This window comes from Podarcis raffonei, chromosome 1 (genome assembly GCF_027172205.1).
Source record: "Podarcis raffonei isolate rPodRaf1 chromosome 1, rPodRaf1.pri, whole genome shotgun sequence".
NCBI lineage: Eukaryota > Metazoa > Chordata > Lepidosauria > Squamata > Lacertidae > Podarcis > Podarcis raffonei.
In genome coordinates, this window is record NC_070602.1 from 47,787,915 (window position 1) to 47,806,660 (window position 18,746).

Consider the following 18,746-nt stretch of genomic DNA (forward strand, 5'->3'; position numbering starts at 1 on the left):
ACTGCAAGAAGATCAAACCAATCCATTCTGAAGGAAATCAGCCCTGAGTGCTCACTGGAAGGACAGATCCTGAAGCTGAGGCTCCAATACTTTGGCCACCTCACGAGGAGAGAAGACTCCCTGGAAAAGATCCTGATGTTGGGAAAGATGGAGGGCACAAGGAGAAGGGGGCGACAGAGGACGAGATGGCTGGACAGTGTTCTCGAAGCTACCAGCATGAGTTTGACCAAACTGCAGGAGGCAGTGGAAGACAGGAGGGCCTGGCGCGCTCTGGTCCATGGGGTCACGAAGAGTTGGATATGACTAAACGACTAAACAACAACAACATTATAAACAAAAGCCCTTTGTATCACTTCAGGAAGAAAACGCAGCTCAGCTTTGGCAAAGATGCCTCTGCAGGGAAGCATTCAAAGTGTGCATTTTTATTTTATGGCTTGAAAGCACCCAACTGCAGCGAAGGACAAGGACCTTAGCTTGCATACGTAAACACTGTGCACAACGAGAGCCCGGCAGCTGCTCTGGATGAATTAGCCTGGCAGAGAAGCATGGTTTGTATCCCCGCCCGCACTGACGTCCTGAAATGGCGCGATCGCCATTCGCGAGAGCTGATTGCCTAACTCTCTCCCTCGGAAGGACAACACCTCCCGGCCTGCCTCTCTACCAACCCCCGCTCTCCACGAGGCCCCTTCGGAACGGCAGCCGCCTACAACTCCCAAGCGGGGCAGCGGGCCCTCCATCCGCGTCCAGCAAAGGCGTTCAAACCGCAGCCTCTCGCGCGTTGCCTTCTGGGAGTCGCAGTCCGCAAGCCGGTTGGAGAGAAAGGGGGCTTTGCGCAGCCGCAGCCGCCTTCTCCGCGGCTCCTCCTCAGGGAAGTAGCGCCGCCATTTTCTCTGGCGGACTGAAGCGAGCGTCGCGTCCGCGCACGGGAGGTAAGCGAGTTTAGTTGGACGCTGGCACCGCCGGCGAGTGCGCGGTTTTCCTCACCCGGGAGAGGGGCCGAGACGGAGCAGGGGCGGGTGGGAGAGCGAGGCGGCCCGTGGCGTCGGGGGATAACAGCCAGCGGGCTCCGTTTTATCTGCTGTGGTAAACGGAGCGGAGCCAGGCTGCGAGGCCGAAGCTCCGCCTTGCCTGGGCCCTGCGCGGCGCCCGTTCCCTGCATTGGGTCCCGGGTGAGGACTCCCGCTCCGCTTCCCCCGCCCCGGCGCCCCCTCGTCTTCGTCCCCACTTCTCTCGAGCCTCTGCCGTTAACACTCTCGTTCTTTTCCCCTTCCCTTTTCCCTCCCTGCCTTCTGCTCCCGAACCGCTTTTGCATCCCTCCAGATCGGGCCTTGCAAGCGCATCTCAGCAGCCGAACTTTTCATCCATTTCCACTCAAAAGGTAATGATTGAGACGGACGATAAAGGAGCACATTTGTTTTTGTTTTTAACCCTCCTCACGATCTCTCTCTCTCTGGACATTTATATTTTTGTGTGCACGCGAAAATGTCTTTATTATTCCGCCCCCCGCCCCTGTTTTTTTTGGTAGGTATGTCATGAAAAGGAGGCTGAACGGCCTCTGATGCAGAAACATCATGAATCCTAAACTTGTTATCTGCTAAGGTGTTGCCTTATCTACTACCAGCTTCTTTTGGTGGAGGTAGTGGCTTTTGAGTTACACAAGAGCTCAGCTTGAAGGGTTTCTATGCTCCAACACCAGTGGGAGTTGGCGCCAAGTGAGAGGTGGTTTTAATTATTTATTTCTGTGCAGTGGATGTTTGACTACATGTTTTGAGAGTGTGCATTGGGTACATTTGTGATAAAACTATACTCTAAAGTTGTTTGCATCTATATTGGCATGATATAGTGTTTTAAGAAATATGTTTCAAACACTGTCTTCAGTTGCCTCTTCTGTCCAACATCTGTGGGACTGAATTTTAGTATTGATATAATAAAATACCTAACGTGAACACAAAAACTTAATTTTTTTGCAGCTTAGGCTAAAATGAGTGGCTGTCGTGTCTTCGTTGGACGTCTAAGTCCACATGCTCGGGAGCGAGATGTGGAGAAATTTTTCAAGGGATATGGCCGTATACGCGAAATCAATCTGAAAAACGGCTTTGGTTTTGTGGTAGGTATATGCGTATTTAAATATTTTCCTCCCAATCTAGATGACTGTAGGCAGTTACATTGTAACATACAAATCACAGGAAATCTGATTAGGCAAAATATCAGAAATGTTAAACTTCCATCTTCTCTTTAACCTTTTAGATCTTTCTGTAAATGGCTCTTAATATGTGCAAACTTCCTCTTTGAAATTGCTAATATGGTAAAATGGAAGGCTGCTTTTTAGGTAAGAATGAAATAAATTAGCTTTGTAATTAATCATAGCCGTAGGTTGTATATGCCATGGTTCCCTCACCTGAGCCTCTCCCTCCAACCCAACATTTCTCTCTGCTGCCATTACATTTTCCTTCCTCCCCCAAACTTGTAAGAAAAATAAAAATATGGAACTTAAACTTAAGGTAAATACTCAGGATGGTTGGTTAACGCTCAAAGTTTTAAGTCAGGGAGGGAAGGGGAAAACTGACAGCTTTCTTAATAGAAGTGAACTAGCCAGGTTTGTGTGGTTCTCTTTTTGTACTGGAATTCTCTGTTACATGTACAAAACAAGAGAGCATACTCTGAACACAAATTACTTACATCTTGAGGGGTTCTTAGTATTCAGAAATTCCAGCAACCATTAGGTGATCCTTCTTTCAATGAGAAAGAAGCCAGCCAGTTCTGCTTAGGGGGGAAGCACAACAGGTTTTGTGGGACTCGTGTCGTCTTCCTGACCCATGCTATCAAGCAAGAGGAGAGAGGAACACAGAAGGAAAAGCAGCAGTCTTCTTTTCTGTATTTGCCTATCCAGGCAAACTCAGTGGGGCTGTGGGGACTTGCATTTTCTCTTCTCTTGCTAGGCAAGCTAGGCAACTTGCCCCTTTGCATCTGGCTAGCTGGGGTAAAGGATACTTGGATTCTTTCTTCCTCTCTCTGAAATAGACAGATAGGGAACAAAAGTCCACCCAACTAGTGCACATCCTACCAAACAGAGGGTGATAAAGTTCCATTTTGGGGGCAGCATGTGTGACTTTATTCCCCCACTCAACAAGCAGGAGACAGGGAACCTAGCTTGCAGCTGTTTTTCCCATGCAGGAGGGGAGAGAAGTAGTTCCATGTGCCACCTCCAAAATGATATGTAAACTGAGCAGAAATCTAGTTATTTCCCCTTTTCTGCAAGGCAGGAAGTTGAATCCCACAGATGGGGTCTTCAGAGCTCATGAACAGTGTTAGAAACTGAGATGTGAAAGCTAGGAGTTAAATGGCACTTTAAGCCTAAGGTTATGGGCGCCACAACAGAATGTCTAAGTAGGTGTTTTTTATACAAAGCTGGAAATGAATGAACTGCAGCAAAAAAATCATATATTCATTTTCCATATGGTCTCATCCTCATCTGAAGACTGCAAAAAACAAAGCTATACTTCCTGCCCGCCCTCCTAATATTCTTATGTGGGTCACTCCAGTCTTCAGAATGTGGCTGGAAGTGGAGAGACAGAAAAAGGTCTTCCTTTCTTTCCACTTTGCAGACAAGCCCTGGATTCTTCCTACACCCCCTTTCCTTCATATAAATAAATCTTTTTGGCACCACAATTAGCACACATTACAGGCCTATACAACTGATGGCAGAGACACCCACCTTGAGTGTCCAGTTCACAAACCTAAGACTTCATTGTCCTTCAATGATCCCACTGCAAAATTGGTTTCGATTTTAAGCATCACTGTGAGAGAGTGAGGTAGATAACACTTTAAAATGCACTATTTAAACCAAACCTATTTAAATCAATCTGAGGCTATAGAGTGCAAAACTGCCTTTCTGTAAGGCCAGCTGAGAGGTGGAACCTCTCAGCTTGCCTGTAATGATCTCTTGGAAGTCCAGCAGGGAGGATTTTCTCCTCCCATGCCCTCAGCGCCAGCAGTGGCAGTTTTAATCTTAAATATTAGGTGCAGCACTGCACCCAGATCTCAGAAACTGCTCACACTAATGAAGTTCCCTGTTGCAAAACGTGCTTAGAACAACAGGAGTTTTGAACGCTGCTTACGGAGGTTGCATACATAGGCTGCATTCACCCATCACAATAAGCAAGGGTTGATGGATTATAATGGTATACTGTGAATGTGCACTGTGCTGGTACCTGCAGCCTGATGTCTCCCACTTCACTTATCTCCTGACATGAGAGAGAAAGGAAAAACCAGGAAGCTGCAGATGTTGTGACTTCAGATATGGGATCCTGATTTGTTGTTCCCAAACAAGCCAGCATCACTGCAAGCCTTTGTTGGCTTGCAGATCCTGACTAGTTTGGAACTACAAACCAAGGTCTCTAGTTAGATGTCACAGAAAGCCAAGCTTATCTACAGCTTCATGGGTTACTTGTCCACTCACATCAGGAAAAGCAGTCAGGCTTAATGTACCACCACATCGCTTGTTCACCATGAATCATAAGCAAATCTGGCTTCTTGTGGGAACACTGACATGGTTGTCTTGCCTGGAGGCAATATTTATTTGCCCCAGGTGAGTGGTAATTTTTCTTTTGACTTACACCATCTTCATCACTAGATTTGCCCATATTTTCTTTTGACCATAAGTCTAAATCACAGCAGCAAACAGTAGAACTAATGCTTTATTCAACCTGCATGCCATTATGCAGAATGCACAGTTCTCCAAAGCTTGCCAATTAACTTCAGGCATAGGTGGATGAAATGGGAAGCATAGGAAAATATCAGGTGTTTTTGTAGTCCCAGACCACTCTGTTAGGCAGCTGTAGCATATTGTGTGAGGCTGTTTGGTCTGAAGACTGATGGGAATTCATCACTAAACCACTTCTTCTCATCCTGTGTGATTTGACAGCATGACATGACAGCATAGGTGTGCATGCTGCTGGACACAGTCGACCTGTATCATGAGTCCATTCTCATAAAAGCACATCATTTCACCTGTATTTGGCAGATTTCATATATAATGAACTTGCATTGTACAATGACATGAGATGTTACAGTAGAGGCAAGCATTCTACTGTATTGGGTGTTGGTGGTCTTCTATTTTTTTGTTTTATTGTGTTTCTTATTTAAAATATTTCTACCCTTCCCTTTATTTAAATATTTCTTTTAAACTACAGAGCAGACACATGTAGGCTAGCTGAGCTAATGTTCCACAAATGCCTAAGCCAATAGATGTTTTAGTAATTTAATGGTTAAGTAGATAAGTTTTAATTTCTTATTGAAATGAGTCAGTAGCTTCTGTACCTCAGGGGGGAGGGCATTCCTGACAAGACCCATTGCCATGTTGCCACAGAAAAGTATCTCCTGCCAGAGGAACACGTAAGATGAACTCCACAGAACTTGACGCATGGGCAGGCTCGTTTAGGGAGAGATGACACTCCTTTAAGTAGTTTCCAAGTTAGGGTTTACAATTGTTGTTAACTTTCTCACATATTCAGTACTCTTGTGCTGATATATACAAGTTGGGTCCAATGCATCTTTAGAACCACCTGAGCATGTGTAGCCTAACCCACTCACTGAGATCATCTGGAGGAGCATTGTTAATTGTCCTCTGTGTTACAGAGTCATGACTGTAATAAGCTGGGAAAAGGAAAGGGAAAAATCCCCTATTAGGGCAATAAGAGTTCACTCTTAACGAACTGACTACATGATTCATTCCTTCTTTTCCTTCTTAGGAATTTGAGGATCACAGAGATGCAGATGATGCTGTTTATGAACTGAATGGTAAAGAACTGTGTAATGAAAGGTAATCTTTAATTATCATAGAATTGTAGGGTTGGAAGGGACCCTGAGGGCCATCTAGTCCAATCCCCTGCAAAGCACACAACTAATTGCAGATTAATTGCAATTATGTCTGCTCCAAGTAAATTGGATGGTCTGCTGCATTTGATTTTTTAAAAATCTCTAGTGTGCTGCTTGTGGGCGCAGAAGGCTGGTAGCAGATCAGGATGCAGGATTACCGCCTTACTTTTTCAACTGCTTTCTTTGAAACTGAAGATCAGAAAAACTGGTGCCTACTGTTAACAAAAGAGACCTCACAAGAAATAGGGCTTGTGTTTTTGGCAGATTACTAACATCTGTTAATCCTAGATTTGACTCCCTATATTGATCAGAGCATTCTAATTTGTGTAGTTGGTAACCCTACCAAATATATAGTGTTTTGTCAGGGACAACTTACCCTTTCTGTCTCCTATGCCTATTCAGCCTACATATATGCCTTACTGAGACACTAAAAGGTTATATATTTCATTTTTTCAAGAGAGGCAAGGGGAAAGTTTGCACTCAGTAAAATACTTTTTTTCAGCTTCTCAAGAGTGGAACTGGTTTTCCATATGTTGTAGTTTGACCTCTGCACATCTTTGGGTTTGTTTTATGGCTGACAGCTACCAGCAGCTTCATTCATTTAATTCAGATTTCAAATACCTTCTAGAGTCAGTTGATAAAAGGGAGGAGTTTTGCAATGAGAAAAGCTAAGTCTTAATTTGCACAACATCCTTGTCTCCCCCATGAAACTATATTCCTGGGCATCATGTGTAATTTACCAAAAGCAACTGGACTAAAATTACTATTGTAATTTCAGAAATAAAGTCATTCTAAGCTTTTTCTGTTTTTACTGAGTTTTCTAGTATTTGTATTAAAGCTACATTGCAAACTTTAAAGAAATACAGGCACCCATAATTCACTTGCCAGGAACTCTTTGCCAGGATGCCCAGCAGTGTGCATACATGTGCATACTCTTCCTAAACTCATTTGCACTACAGGTTGGATAAGGTAAGAAATAGGGATATTTTCATGTGCAAGATGTTTTCTCCCTCCAGACTAGGCAAGCATTAGAGTTTGGGAGGGAGTTGGAGTCTTGCCTGTGTATGCAAAGACTTGGTAAGCTAAGAAGAATCCGGCGTGTCTCTCCTGCTGCTTCTTAATTATCTTTATTCCCCAGCAGAAATGAGAAAAACACCTGCCACCCCCACCCAGCTCCCTGTATATGCAGGGTTGGTGGTAAGCACAGCTATTGCTTTGGCCTTCTAGCTAGCCTCTGTCAACCCCCAAACTAATACAATTAAAAAGTTGAAAGAACTATGATGAGATTCTCTCTTATTCAGTCATCTTAAATTGTGTACAATAGATGGATGTGTGAGGAAGTTAAGATTTGGCAAAAATGAGAGGGTTTTTTGGTTACACACGTCTGAATAGACAAATATTTGCTTCTGTTTTCAGGTACCTCAAAATAGCTACATTTCATTTATGGAAATGTTTGGAGGAAGATGCCTGTTTACTTTGTGTATGTTTCCAGTAGAAAAAGATTGATGTGCTAAAGAAGCTATGTCTATTTTTCATTTAATATTAATATTTCATTTTTCATTTATCTTAAAGGGTTACAATTGAACATGCCAGAGCCCGAAGAGGGGGTAGAGGCAGATACCCACAACGGTTCAATTATTACCAATCCTATGGGGGTGGATCTAGGTAAGAAATATGTTCTTTTTACTGCAAAGTCACTTGTTGAACAGTTTATATTAGACTATGAACATTCTCCATACACCCAGGATTCTTAACAGTTCACATTTCTAGGGGTAGCTGCATAACACTTTAAGGTGTTCTTAATGAGCTGTGGTTATTTTCCCTACCCTTCATTGCCTTTTTAGTAAGACCAGTGCAAGGAATCTTATGCTAACAATCTTTTCATTGAAATTGCTGAATTCCAACTACCACCTTCAACTATAAGAAGGAGAGGTGTGTGCTGTTGAAGTCATTAATTATTGCTGCACCTTGCCTAGTGGGTGTATGGTTAGCACTTGATAGCTTTCATGCCCATTAATATAATTATGATGCACAAGTAGTGTACTCTCATGCCAGCAGCCAGAGTTTGTTATAGTTTGGTTTCAGCCTATAGTACTTTGGTCCTATACAAGCCTTACTGAATGGAATGGGCTTTGTGTGACTGGTGCTTAATGGACTGTGCCCCTCTTTGCTTAAACTTTGGCTGGGAGCCTAGGGGACTATAGACAAGAACTACTTGTATAAGTTAGTTGTGCTCCAAGGTCAGTAGAACCTACGACAAAGCAAATATGATGTCTACATAGAAGACTCTATAAGGCCAATATTTATTTGAAATACACAGTCATTATATGTATTTCTGTGATGCATGTCGGACAGTATATGTGAGGAAATAGTATTTTAAAATATGTTTCTCTCACATTAAACTATTTCACTGTGTCTACTACAAGCTGCTGCTAAGACATCTGTTCATGAAATTGTTTAGACACTGTATTGATAATAATTGCTTTTAAATAAAATTTGCATTTTTGCATTTCATTCAGAGGCAGCCTTCTTGCCGTTCTCGTGCTAAACAGAAACCAAACACATTGGAAACTACTAATTTTGCATATTGAAGTATGCTGTTTAGATTCTCTTTTCTTTAGTGCAGTGATGTTGCTGCAGTAAGAGTGATCCAAGGTCGAGGCTAAAAGTGAACTTTACTAAAGTAGGATATGTGACTGACGTTCATGGGCATCTTGCATGGTAGTTACGTTCATGACATCAGGCACATGGTGCCAGACAAGAAGAGACTACTATTTCCAGTAGTGAAAAGTGGGACTCGGCCTGCCAGTTGGGGGATTCTGGAACTTCTTTTAAATGCTCTGAAGATCTGGATATTCTGAAAATGTGGGGCATTTAGAGGTATGCAAATGAAATGGAGTTGCCTCTGCTTAAATTTCCAAAAGATGCACTTGTTGTTGGTTGAATTTCATATTATATAAAAGAGCCATCATTTGGAGTGGATTTTGGTAGCTAGCCTGAACAAACTAATGTACAGTTCTCCAGTTGTTCATACTAGCACTTTATAATATTTCGGGGTTTGATGACAGTAAGCCAGATCTTTTATTCATGTAAAATTGGGTAGATAGTGTATCAGGTCCCACAGCTTATTGAAGTACTGTAGTGCTGTAGTAAGCATGCAGTCTCCACAGCCTCATCCTCCTGGGGTGATTCATGCCTGTATGTTCATCATTTGATGTGTGTTCACAGCATGTAGGGACTTTGAAAAATGTTATGTTAGGTGATAGCTTTGAAAGCTGTTTATATGCTGGCTGTTGCACACATGGAGGTCATTGACTGATGAACACACTTGCGTGAACTGCCCCATAATCATTTAGCGTGTGTCTTGCAGTTTGTGTATATATTCCACTTGCCTTCCCTATTACAGACAATAAGCAACTGCCCAGTAGCCTTTCCCCTCATTTAAATAGAACACAGTCAAATTTCTAAAACATTTTCTGGTTTACTGAGGAATGTGAAGCAATCTGTCCCAGCATAATGCACTTTCATTTTCTGCATGAAGTATAAATGAACAAATAATGGAAAAATGTGTTTCTCTTGTAGCCAGTATGGACCACCTCTTCGTACTGAACATAGGCTTATAGTTGAGAATCTTTCTTCACGTGTTAGCTGGCAGGTGAGTTGGAGTTGACCTTAAATACTTCTTTCTTCTCAAAAACAAGTTGTCCCCTTGAAGGAGACACCATAAAATTTAACTTTGCAGCTAAAGCAGTCAGAACATTTTTATTAAAACTCAGGCTTAAAGTTCTTTGATTTGCATACCAAAAAATAAGCATTTAAAGCAGCATGTTTTTATTTTTAAAACTGAAGAGCTGATTAGTGTTTCTTGGACAACTATAATCCTCATCTAATAAGAATTGTGAAAAATCTTTTTTAAGACATAATCTTCATAATTAAAGGCATGTCTCAGTGGGAAGGTCTGTAGTTTGTATCTGGCTTCAATAGAATGAACAGAATGACTGCATGGTTAAAAGAACTCTGTGTTCATAATGCAGGAAATTTTATGTATTACTTAATTCTAAAAGAGGTTTGTGGCTTTCATTGCATAGCTAGTGTGTGTGTTAAATAATATTCAACAAATACATAACTTCACATTTAAGTATTGCCTCTATTTGGTTTCCTGGCAAAGACAATGCTTTTTTTACTCTTCCTTAACTGTAAGGGGTTGTGGGACGCGGGTGGCGCTGTGGGTAAAACCTCAGTGCCTAGGGCTTGCCGATCGTATGGTCAGCGGTTCGAATCCCCGCGGCGGGGTGAGCTCCCGTCTTTCGGTCCCAGCTCCTGCCCACCTATCAGTTCGAAAGCACTCTTAAGTGCAAGTAGATAAATAGGTACCGCTTTATAGCGGGAAGGTAAACGGCGTTTCCGTGTGCTGCGCTGGTGCTGGCTCGCCAGAGCAGCTTCGTCACGCTGGCCACGTGACCCAGAAGTGTCTCCAGACAGCGCTGGCCCCCGGCCTCTTAAGTGGGATGGGCACACAACCCTAGAGTCGGACACGACTGGCCTGTATGGGCAGGGGTACCTAACTGTAAGGGGTACATGACTAACATAAACCTGAAAATTTCATGCCACAAATTAGTTTGCTTTTCAGGTGCCCACAGGACCCTTGTCTTAGAACACCAATTTCACATGCAGATTCAAAATATTTATGCTGGAATTGGATAAATGAATCCTCACTTTCAATATTTCAGCTTTCTGGCAGCTGTTTCTGGCATGTTTTCCACGCAAGTGTGGATGTGCTTGGGTAGGGAGAAGCCTATGTATACCATCTTGAGTGAAGATTACTCAAGTATTTTACCAGGTGTATACTGGACAAAGTTGCTATCATTTGCTAGGTGGCACTTAGTCTGGCAGGTTTGCTATACCAAATAATCCCTGAAGTTCATTTTGATTCTACTCTTTAGCAAGGCAGCAAGCCTTCAAAGTACACCAGCTTCTGTTATCATTAGCCAGTGAATCTTCAGCTGCTTCACATACCTTTCATTCTAAATATTTAGTTGTGAAACAAAAAATGAGATTTCATTGAGCCAGTAAAGTAGTGTTAAATGTAGAATGTATTTTTATTAGATTTATTTATAATAGGTTTAGGCAAGTAGCATATTGTCAACTTAATAATCTGCTTTAAATTAGGTTATGGTAGCCTTCATTTTTAATAATATCTATGTGTATATCACTTCCTACAAAGGAGGAATCTGCAAACTAAAGACTTCTTTTCTGCTCTTTGGCTTGCGTGTATGCTAACATTTGTTGAGGCCCTGAACAATGTTTCACCTATTAACTTCTGGGTATAATGGTTGCATCCACAGTGAAGACTATTTTTTTTTTTTAAAAAAAAGCTGATTCTGGTGTCCTGAGTTCTCTTGTAATTTCCTTTTGACTAGTTGCTGTTGTGCTTAAATGAGGGGCAATTATTACCTTGATCTTAGCACTACTGTTATCAGTGCATGATTTGTCACTTTACCTAACCTCAGTTTTGTCTTCATTTTAATTTGTAAATTTCAACATGGGGAATGCCTAGCTTTTTAACAGTGCTCTAAACATGTGTTCGTCAAACAGGGCTTTCTTTGGAACCCGAAGGAACAGGTTGTAAATAATTGCACAGTTCAGGAGCAAGATAGCTGTCAAGAGAATAATTGCAGCAAACTATTTAGCATACTGCACAATAGCCTTAGCTGAAAGTAAAGAAACAGGGCTTACTAATATAGGAAATAAACCTGAGGCAAGTTAGCTGATGTAGTGAATTGTAAGAATAATGAAGAGCTTAGTGTAGGATGGAGAGGTTCACATGGGTGATGAAGGGAAGCCTGGCATATGCATTTGGAGTTCTCTATTTGTGTGGAAATACAGAACTCAACAGTTGAGTCCACTGTAGAACAAAATACATATATTGAACTACTTGTGTAATTTGACAGGATTAAAATTGCTGCCTTTCCAATAAGTTACTCAGGGCAACCTACAGAGAAGTATAAAACGTGAGATGCATAGGGTACCAGTTTTTCAGTCATTTGACTTATGATCCTGAAGTCTTTTGATATCAACACAGGACTTTTTCCATAGATCAGCATTACAGATCCCTTTTTGCATTTTAGAAAAGTTTTGTAAAATAACTGGGTGGGCCTGTGTCTGGCAATTTATTATTAAAGTGCCTAAATTTGAACCAGTCTCTCTCACTCATATGAGAGAGGCATGGGAAGAAATAACTAAAGGGAGGAGAATTGAGCACCAGCGAGTCCTGATACGTAGCATTTGTTTTACAAGTAGCTGTGTGGAATGGCCCACTGGGAAAAATCCTGGGTATGAGTCCAGTGCCACTTATTTTTAAGAACTACTCAATTGTATCTAGAGGCCATCTCGCTGAGTATTCAGTTTCCAATAGCAGCCAGCCAGATACCTTCATGCCCTGCTTATATATTTCTCAGAGGCAAAGACTGTTATTTTATTCCCTATATCAAAAGTATTCTGTCTCTAAACATGAAGGTTCCATCTGTCTACTATGAATAGTCTTCCATTTATTTGGTCCAAGCCAAGTTTCGGTTGTCATTGGTTATAAATGCATGTCACTTTTGTGACGCTTCATTCTGAGGCTTGTATCTCACAAAATTTCCCAGTACACTTTCTGGTGTTGGTAAATGCTGTACTTGTATTATCATTTGCAGCCATTGGGAAAGCTCATCAGGTCATTTGAGACCAGCATGTATGTGCTCTGGTGGGCTATGTCTAATACAGCTACACTGATGCTGCCTGGTGGGTGGGTGTATGATGGTGTGGTGCGGTTCTTTATTTAATGGAAAATTCACTGATGTGATAGCACTTCCATCGCTGCTTTTAGACTGCTGTTTATGAAAAGCAGCTTGTATGAAGGCACTTCAAACCTTGCCTGGCTCTGCAGAGGTGAAATTAAAAATAGCCAGAACCATTTAGTAAGGTACTTCACACAACATCTTGCTGAGTGGAGCAACTTCTGTGTGGTTCTGTTTTGAACATCTACGGTGCTGTATCCAAGTGAATGAATCAGGCCTTGGAGCAAATTAAGGCAAGGCAAGCAAACAAGGTATGTTTCTGTTCTGAACAGCATAAAAGTCATCACTTTGCCCCTGAGGGTTTTACATCACAAAACAACATTTTCTGTTCAAATCTGTTTTGCTGCCATGATACAAACTACCTGCTGGTTTATGGGAAAGTTGTATATACTTTTGGGATAGGTGAGATTACCATTTGTATGAGAAACACTAAATTATTGCAGGCATTGGTTTATCTCAGAGGTTACTTAGTGCTTACAGAAACATGTTTTCTGAAAACATCATGACTTTATCCTGAGGAGATTCTGGCAAATGTTGTGATCAGAAACAAAAAAAATTGCCATGCTGCTTCCATGGCCATTTCTTTGCCTTCACTAACTAGTACATAATGTATGCCTGGCTTCATCATTTCCATAAGCTTTGAATAGTAACAGGAAACACTTTTTAATGCATCCTTTCCCATATCAATGAAAAGCTGTTTTCAAGGTCCATTGAAATCAGTTTCTGGTTGTCTTGTCTACCTTAGTGGGATTTTGAAAACTAATACTCATCTGCTCACTGTAGCAGTTGCCCTCAGATAAGTGCCTGTCCTGTGTCTTTTTACTAGCCCTTTAAATTTAGAGCGAAAAGTGGCAAAAGTGTACAACTGGGAGCAGCAGCGCAGGCAAGGTTGAAGTTGAGCTGGATTGTGTCCTGATGTTCAAAACTTACTAACTAGCATCTCATGTTCCTAGCATGCAACCAAGCAAGCTTTAAGATGAGAGTGCATACATCTTCTTTTGAAGGCCAGCACATTCTGGTGTTTAAAAGTGTTCCAATCTCTTCCTTATTGATTATGACTTCTAAAATCTAGAATCCCAGTAACTTTTAATAGCACATAGTTTTTACTGCTGATTTTCCCCTAATGGCTGCAAGGTCTCCATAAGCCTAAAGCTAGGAAACTAGACCCCTTGGCTTTCTGTGGAAAGTTGTTGCTATACAGCTACTTTAGTCTTCTAATCTAAGGTTCGTCTAACTAAGTTCTCAAGAAACATACTTGAGCTGTGAACATCTGTACAGACTATTTTGCTTGATGTTTATAGTGTACGTAATCTTACAATAGACAAGAAATCAAATTTCAAATACATGGTATGGTTGTACTTTTAAATTTAGATGCCTGCCTTTATAGGTTTATTCACCTGTACTATCAAAGCTAATTGAATTGCATAAGGATTAATGAAAATGTTTTTTGGCTTTGTCTCCTATTTACTGTGGATATAATCAGTTTGAAGTATTGTGAACATCATTTTGTATTGTATGTTGTGAACTTTGTATTAGGGAGAGTTCAATCCTACAGATGCTGAGTACCCTGATCTTGGCATGCGCAAAACTTTTGTGCTCATTGTGCGATTAGAAATTTCACCATCACTGGATTTTACATGTTAGAGGGTGTGCATGCATAAATATCAAGCAGATTTTGGGCTGGAGTGCTCAGTATGTTGTAGAATTGAACTCTGCCATGAAATGTCTGCTATTAAACTTGTTTCATGTTAGGTTAAAGGCTCAGGTTTTCAGACTGTTTTATTCACATGCTAGTTTGTAAAAACTAAATTGAACTTTATTAAACACTAAAGTAATTGAGGCATCCTGTAAACTGTAGCTCAGTTTTAGGCTTTTTGTTTGTATTTTTTTTCACAAATATATATCTAACCAAGTTCATTTTGAACCTCTTTTAACAGCCTTGCTTTGGGTTAGCCCTCGTTTCTCTTGTGTGGAGGAGAAAGAACCCAAGAGGTTGGGGTTCCTAGTGGCTGAATTTCTAGGGCTTGGCCTGTTCTGAGTTTTCCCTTTGGTACCCATGACACACCTATCTTGGCGATGTAGATCTTGGTTGGCCCACAGCTCGATTGGCTAGCACAGGTCAACCTCAGGTTCTAGAGCCGCTTCCGGAGACTGTGTCCAGTGCTTTCAGGGTCTCTGGTACATCTCCCTGAAGCACATTGCTATGGTCCATTCCTCTGTCCCTCCCATGTAAGGGAGTTCCTCTTGGTCTGCTAGGCAATTATTGGACAAGCGACTCTTTGCTTAAGGTACCTGCTTATATCATCTGACCACTTGTGGTATGTTGTGGTAAGTAGCCTATGGCTATAAAATGTCAGCTATTCTTTGGGGCACTTTGTAAAGGTTAAGAAATAAGTCATAAACAACTTATTTTAAAATATCTTTAACACTTAGTTGTGTAGTGTTGCAGCATAGACTCAAGCTCAATTACATTAAATGCAAGTCTCTGTTAAAATAACACTGAGGTTGTGACACGAACTGATGAAAGCAGAAAAGTTGCGCTTCTGCCTTTTGACAGCTTGTGACAGAATCTTAGCATTAACTTAATAAAGACATTTGTGTTTAATTTGTATAGACAAGAGGAAGAATGTTTGCAGGCAAACCTTTTAATATACAAGTAAACTGAGACTTCATTTATGATCAAATGCTTGCATTTAATAACACCATTTGTGACATAGTTAATATATGTGGTAATCCTTTAAATGGTATGTTGCCATATCTGAGCAATGTGATTAGCTTAATTTTTCTCATTATAGCTGTAATATATGGGAGTTTACTATAATTGTTAGCCATAACAAGGAGACCTGTTTAAACACGATTTCTTTAGTTCTATGCATCATTTTCTAAGCTGAACTGTGACTTTTACTGCAGGATTTGAAAGACTTCATGAGAAAGGCTGGAGAAGTTACCTTTGTAGATGCACACAGAAACAATCCAAATGAAGGGTAAGATTTGAACTTTGCACCCAAGGTAGTTAGCTTGATTGGTTCCAAACGCAGTGACAGTTGTGTTAGTGTTGTTGCAACATACACAGGCTCAGTAGAATAAAATGAAGCACTATACCTCTGTGCACTTCTATTTCCAGATTGGTTGCCGAGGCAACCATGCCACATTCTATTTGGCTAGGAATAAGTGATCATGTGGAAGTTCTAAGGAAGGTACATGGAGCTTTATGTCACAATCTGAAATTAAGGGTTTGGGAAATCCACACCATCCTTTACTATAACACTGTTAATTTGAATATGAGCATTGAAGGAGGGGAGGGCAGGATCATTGCTCTTCAGTAATCTAAGTAGAAAATAAGCTCTATAATATTTGAACTTAAATGTCAATTTTGTTTTGGCTGTGCAGTGTGGTGGAGTTTGCATCATCCAGTGACATGAAGAGTGCATTGGACAAGTTGGATGGCAGCGAGTTGAATGGGCGCAGAATTAAGCTAATTGAAGATCGCAAAAGGCGCAGGTATGTCACCATATATGAAGATCTGATGGACTTGGCAAGAAACATGGCAATCAGGGCAGGGGGGCAGGAAACAAGATGTTAGGAAAATGTTGCTGCCCCAAACCTTCTCAAGGTACGATTGAACTGGATCTCTGCCCAAGTATTTCCATGATGGGAACCACAAGTAGTGACAAAAAATGCAGGGTGACAACACTTGGTATAAACAAATAATTTCTAAATTTTATAGCTTTATAGAGATAGCCAGAGTGATCCCCTCCCCAGGTTTGCTAGACTCCCAACTCCCATAAGCCCCAGCCAGCATGGTCAATTGGCAGGAAAGGGAGATGGAGGACACCACCTTGGCGACCCCAGTGTATTTAGTTAGAGAAACTAGAATGAGAGAAATTGGAGTACAGACTGAGGGATCTGTATTATGCCTGCTTTCTACACTAAGCGAGCTTGTTTACTGTACAGTGGCACTGAGATAGGGATCAAAAAAGAGCCTTGAAATTTTCAAGATTTTTTGTAGACTTTTACGTATGAGAGGGAGTCAGGGTGAAAAAGCTACTTTGGGCTGTAACATTGCCTGTTAGATGAACAGAAGTCAAAAGTTCCATGTTTCTCTAATGTTAGCGGAGAAATACCACTATAGATGGCATTTTAAAAGACGACCCAGTTGTGTAGTGGGAATATGCAAGCCTGGATAAAAAAAAAATTATGAATATGAATACTGGATATAGACTGTCATAAGATCTGTTCAATCTTTATCAGAAGCAGATCCCGTTCACGGAGTTATTCAAGATCTCGCAGCAAGTCTAGATCTGCAAGATCTTCCAAGTCAACAAGCAAGTCTCGTTCTCGAAGCCGTACCCCCGAAAAGAGGGGCTCTCGAAGCCGCACACCTGAAAGGAAGGGCTCAGAGAAAAACCACCACTCTGGCCCGCAAAATTCCTCTCCATCTCCTCCCCCAGCCAAGAAAAGGTCTCGCTCTAGGTCGAGCTCTGCTGAAAGCCGCAGTTAAGGTATTTTGAGAGGTGTATAAATATTTCATTTCTAAGTCAAATTTTCTACAAGCCTGAATAAGATGCAAATGGGGGTGGGGGGAGGGACAATTCATCAGGTGAGCATAGACCTCTGAAGAGAGTATGTAAACTTGCCCTCTTTATAGAGTTAGATAAATTGTAACCAATAATAAAAGCAATTTAAATCGGCAAATTATAATTACCCACATGTACTATGTACTTCTCTAGGTGAAGCCTTACTGACTCAAGCAGTACACATATGGGAGTTTTGTCCTTGTTGTTGAATATGATAAATTTAAGACATGGACTGTGGTGCCACTTTTCAGAGTCCTTTGGCTGTGCTTCTTGTTTGCACATAGAATATCTTCTAGTTAACATTGAGTAAATCACCATGGATAGTTCAGCTGACTATTAACATGCTGTTTTGAAAAGTCCCATGCAACTTCCCAATATACAGTTATCCTTTAGTAGTGCACAGGTGGGTATCTGAATTGTGAAGGAATAATTTTTCCTTATTCTTAACGAGTATTTACATTTAAAGTAGCAAGCCAGGGAATGTGTTTTAATGTGTTATCTGGTTAAGCAGATGCTGCTGTGAAATTTTTAATGCTACTTTAGAGTAAGGTCTAGTCAAGAAGTACATCTTCCACACCAAATTTCATCTGGACAGGGTACAAAGTTTCATAACCCACTTCATGATATAAAAAATCAAAACATAACGGATACTTTAATGCAGCAACTTAGAGTATTTAACCTGGCAGTCTTGCAAAGGCATTGTTTTACAGAGATACCCTTTGTGAAATAAAAATACACCAGTTTTACTGAAGTTTTTATTTTAATATTACAAAGAGAGCGACCAGAGTGTGACACTTAAATACTGCAGGTACATGTAGTATCAGAAGCAGTAAATTGTCACATTTAATAGGGGAAGGTTATTTTCAAACTGTCAAAACAAATTTCCAGTCAAGCTTCATGTAATGTGAATTTATTAATGCTAAAGTGTAAAAGGGCATTTTCCTTAGGTTTACAAAACATGATTTTGTTTTTGTTAGTAAGTAGTACTCTGTTAATCTTTAACAACTTTGTGATCACTAAACTATCTGGCTTCCACATACCTAAATGAGGGAATCTGCTTCAAATATTTGTAAACTGAACCCTAAAATGTTTAAATGTATTGGTGTGATACAGTAAATACAATAAATGTTTCTCCCCTGCTTACTGCAGCTTCAGCGGTCTTTCTGTGTTGCTCATTAAAGCTAAGTTTGTAAACTTTTTTCTTTGTTAGCAACAGTTTTATTTTCAATAAAATTGATACATAATAAAATGTTACTTTGTTGGATCATTGTTCAGACTCATTACCAAACAGAGTTACTCCTCTCCAGTGTTTATTTCCATTATCTTGGATTAAATAATTTTGAAAGATTAAGAGAGGTGTGTTTATCTGTGTAAGAAAAATACTTGCTTATAATAATTGAGTCCCAGCCTGAATACCCATAACACTCCAGGATTAACTTTTTAAAAAATGCTC

The 18,746-nt window shown here is 40.7% G+C and overlaps 1 protein-coding gene and 1 long non-coding RNA gene across 2 annotated transcripts; one reads left to right on the forward strand and one right to left on the reverse strand.

Moving 5' to 3' along the window:
* The first annotated feature begins 877 nt into the window (after positions 1–877).
* Positions 878–18,436, forward strand: LOC128412256 (serine/arginine-rich splicing factor 5-like). The gene is made up of 9 exons (XM_053385162.1): positions 878–929; positions 1,321–1,378; positions 1,971–2,107; positions 5,751–5,821; positions 7,450–7,542; positions 9,460–9,532; positions 15,627–15,700; positions 16,107–16,217; positions 16,968–18,436. Exons 3-9 carry the CDS (start codon positions 1,982–1,984, stop codon positions 17,215–17,217), a joined length of 798 nt encoding a protein of 265 aa, XP_053241137.1. The 5' UTR covers positions 878–929; positions 1,321–1,378; positions 1,971–1,981; the 3' UTR covers positions 17,218–18,436.
* On the reverse strand, positions 9,339–11,490 carry LOC128412262 (uncharacterized). Its single transcript, XR_008330045.1, has 2 exons — positions 10,439–11,490; positions 9,339–10,066 (listed from the first exon to the last, which is right to left on the reverse strand). It is a non-coding gene; the product is annotated as an uncharacterized LOC128412262 (long non-coding RNA).
* Positions 18,437–18,746: the final 310 nt, after the last annotated feature.